Genomic DNA, 4220 nt, shown 5'->3' with positions numbered 1-4220 from the left:
ACAGATCTCTTGTGTCTTTTGGGTTATAACAGTCTCTGAGACTTCAGCGTGGCCTATGGGAGACCTTGCCCAGGAGCTGGAAGTCCAGCAGGATTACATGGGGACGTTAGGTGGCCATAGCTACTTATGTTTGAGTAGCTGAATCAAGGCTGTGTATAAAGCTCCCAAGGAAGACCTAAACAGCAGCATCCAAAATGTCTATAGAACGGCTCATTTCATGCTAGGGTGCACCAACTAGCGTGGCAGCTGCCTAATTCTGGAGTCTGCTACCAACTGCTCCCTGCACTGTAAAGGAAGACTGCACACATGACTGGTGTGAGCTCACCTACTGCAGGCACCTAAAGTCTCATGTCTTTGTCTGTAGCCTGAATCCCACCCTTTGTGTATCCCCTTTTCTGCTTACAAAACTAATCTTGAATGGAGCTAGTTTAAAATTTTTAAGAATGTCAAAGTTACCTAACTTTAAGGCTTTTCTATTTTCAAAAGAGACAAGGCTTACTTTCAAAAGAGACAGAGGCTTTGAATAGGCTGCTCTTGTTGAAAGTGCATGTACAAGCTGTCTTTGGAAATGGCACACAACAGCAGTGCACAGAGCTGTAGTTCATGGATGGATGCTGTCACACTGTAGCCATGGCTATATTAGATGAAAAAGGAGTGCATTTTTAGTAATGGAAGGGAGGAGACAGCTGAGTGCTTCATTTTGCAATGATGACAGAGCATTAAATTGGTCTGGGGAGCAATGTTGAGGGGGGTGGTGTGGTCAGTTCACTGTGCATGTGTGTGATACATCAAATTTTCTAAAATGCCAAAGAAACTTTGAAGCCCAGATCAAATTTTTGTAATAGCTTTGCGTGCTTTTGAAAATATGACCTGTGCTCAATTTGTGTTTGTCATGTTCCTAAAGTCATCTGTTTCTATCTGTCACTTTCTATCATATGGCTAAAATAATGCACCTAGATACAAACCCCCAGCACAGCATCACCTTTCATTTGTAACTTTTAACACAAGGCACATGTTGTTACTTTATGGGAAGATACTTCCTGCTTTTGAGAGATGCCAGATGCAGTTTGTTTACATTCACACACATTTTAAATGAATCATACAAAAATCTGCTTCTGCTGTTTACTGCATGCATGCATACATAAATGTATATGTGTATCCTATCCTTACGCAGTTTTGAGTGATTTTTGTAGTATTAAGCAAAGAAAGTGTGTTAAAATTCCTCTCTAAATACAGGCATTAGAACATTACAGTTTGGATGAAGTACAATAAAATGTGAATGGTGTCAGGCCATTCTCAGATCAGGTAACAGTACAGGCATCCTAAAATGCATGAAACAACAGGTAAACTCTGTTTATGAACAGCTATGGCTAGTCATTATTTAACTTAATAATGAAACAGAAGACAATAGACAATCAGACCTACTCCTTAAAGATCAGTGTTGATTGCAGCATTGCTTTGATCTAGGCTTCAGTGTTCAAGCTAAACCTGAGACTGCACGGCAAACCAAAACTAGAAACACTTCAGTGTTTTTCATTAATAGAGGCTACCTAAAGTGTATGCTAACTGCTTTCAGATGCCTGGGAGGGGACACCCATCAGTTTCGGCCTTCTTTTAATTTTTCAGAATTCAAGCAAAAACTCGAGAATTTCGAGAGAGACAAGCCCGAGAACGTGATTATGCAGAGATACAGGACTTGAACCGGACGTTTGGCTGTGATGCAGACCCGATGTATGCTGGGATTGTTTCCTATGACTCTTCTTCAAATAGTGGCACAATAATGCTGAACACCCGACCACAGAGCCCGAGGGAAGGGCAGACAGTGGAAGCCTTGTACGCCCAAGTGAAGAAACCACGGAATTCAAAGTCTTCACCTGTAGACAGGTAGGCACCAGACATCAATCAATACACTCTCTCAAAATCTACCCTTGTACTGCTTTTGTCATGGGAGATGACTGTATATCAATTGGAAAGTCAGAACTGCATTTTTATTAATGGCTTTTTAAAAGCCTTTATGTAGAACAGTATTGAGCTCACTCAATTAAAGCTGTTACAGAATGGGACATGAAAGTTATTTTCTGCAGAGCAACTGCTTTTCATTCTTCAGATAGTTTGGAATTTTGGAGTCACTGTTTGGTATCATTAAAATCAAAATTTGTAACGTCGTCAGGTTTATTTATCAAAACTCTAACAGATGTACTTGTGGAATACAACATTTCCAACCTATTCACAGCAGTTACAAAATTGCCTGAAAGTTATTGTTGTTACAGCAAGAATGGGTTTAAAGCTTGCCTGGATTGTAGTCCTGAACTTCAGTCTAACAGGTTGAGCTTTTTGATTAAATATAGACCAAGTGAGTAAACTCCAAGCTTAACTCATACTTTCTCTTCTTAGGCTGTAGCTAATGATTTATAGTCTTCCTGTGGTTACATTGTCTGAACCATGGCATGCTTCGTTTTATGCTGAAATTGGGCAAAATTCTGTTTTCCATTGATGGAGTTTTGAGTTCGTTTGAAAACCTGAAGCTAAAATAAGCATGTAAACTAACATAAAGGAAAAATAACCAAAGACAAAATTCACAGGTTTTTTTGCACTTTAACAATGGAAAGGCATCTGTCTTCTTGACTTACTTTTATGAAGTTCCTCATTGTCTCAGCTTTACAAAAACTAACATTAAAATTGTAGTGCATGAGGTATTGTTAACTCCTTTGGAGGTTATTAATATAGCTCATAGTAAAGCCACTCATTTTGTTTTCTACTTCATGCTTTTCAGTAGAAAAATATTGGACTTTCAGTTAAATCTGAAAAGCAGTGTCTTTGCTTACAGTGTTTGAGATCTGAATATATAGAGAGGACTGGCATTCATCTTGCTTATTCTGTTCTAGGTGGTAATGGAGTCATTTGTATTTGGTGTTAAGGAAAGCAGCTGTCATGCAGAGTTCAGCCAATTGTCTAAAACTCTTTTAAGGACTGAAATTGTTGTATTTAACCTTCCACTAGATCTATTTTGCAAAGTTTCTTTACATAATATTGGTAAGAATATATCCTTTAACATGGCAAATAAGAAAATCTGAGATGCATTTAATAAAAATCAGTAGCACAGCTGCCTTCTTCTTGTTCTCTTGAATTGTGTAAAAGGTCTTCTTTTCATATTAAATGAAATTAATTTAGATATTGTGGATATATGCATATCATTCAGTGAAGGAAGCAAAATAATGTTAAAAGATGACAGCTTCATCTTTGTCCTTGAAATTTTATATTCCTTATCCTTCTATTGGCTGGCACTGGAATGCTCAGGTGCCTGACATTTCAGCACTTTTGTGCCTTTGGAAATCAAGATAGCTTGGTTGGATATGACTGCCACATGGTGACTCTCGTGGCTGTTTTTGTTAGACCAAAGGCAGTGTTTCATGCTGGAGTTGAATGGCATCAATGTCACATCAACAAAAAAAAGGTTCTTTGATGCAAACCTGTCACGGTGAAATAGAAGACCTGCATGACCTAGCTAACTCTGTGTGATTGCTGATAAAAGAGCCAGGAGAGAGTGAGTAAAACTGAAGATAACTGAGTACCGGGAGAATCTGATGTTAATCATATGGGTAGGACTAAAAAGCAGTGTGGTAGTTTCGCACATTCAGGCTGTTCCTGGAGCACGAAAGGCCCCGTCTCTCACAGCTGGATCATGCTGTGACAAAAGAAAAGACCCAGCACACACAATGGGCTTGAGCAGAGGGAGAAAATGCAAGTCAGGGACTAGAACTGGGACAAGAAAAGCCACCCCTAATCCTGTGATAAAGGGGGACACATTTGACAAGAAACACCTAGAAAGAAATATTTAATTTATATATAAGATTATTGTTTACTGCAAATGTGCTCTGAAGTGCCTGTTCAGGGCATTGAGGCATGAAGGTCTAGGATATGGGGTTTTCTTTCATCTCTCCTCACACCTCTATTAACAGCCTGTGGAGCTGGTGAATCCAACTCGGTTCCTGGAGACCTTCTGGGGAATGTTGCAGTAATTTGCACAATGTCAAGCTCAAAGTTGCCTCTCTCTGACGTTGGGTCTGTGCCTTGGGCCCACCACTGAGAGAGCATGTCATGGAGTCATAGAGTAGTTTGGGTTGGGAAGGGACCTTAAAGATCACCTAGTTGGGCATGGAGGAGACGTAACAGCTGTGAGGAAGCAGATGTCAGTCTTCCTTGAGGCATGCAGTGTATGT

General features: G+C 39.7%; 1 protein-coding gene across 1 annotated transcript in view; it reads left to right on the top strand.

Moving 5' to 3' along the window:
* Window positions 1-1626: 1626 nt before the first annotated feature.
* Window positions 1627-4220, top strand: part of LOC103798099 (partitioning defective 3 homolog) — a gene marked incomplete at its 5' end in the record, with an annotated part of 101660 nt that continues 99066 nt past the window's right edge. The window contains one exon of the mRNA XM_009070345.1: window positions 1627-1884. Coding sequence (XP_009068593.1) covers window positions 1627-1884 — 258 coding nt within the window. The remainder of the gene's footprint in view (window positions 1885-4220) is intronic.

This window comes from Acanthisitta chloris, unplaced genomic scaffold (assembly GCF_000695815.1).
Source record: "Acanthisitta chloris isolate BGI_N310 unplaced genomic scaffold, ASM69581v1 scaffold910, whole genome shotgun sequence".
NCBI lineage: Eukaryota > Metazoa > Chordata > Aves > Passeriformes > Acanthisittidae > Acanthisitta > Acanthisitta chloris.
This window is presented reverse-complemented; position numbering and strand designations above follow the sequence as displayed.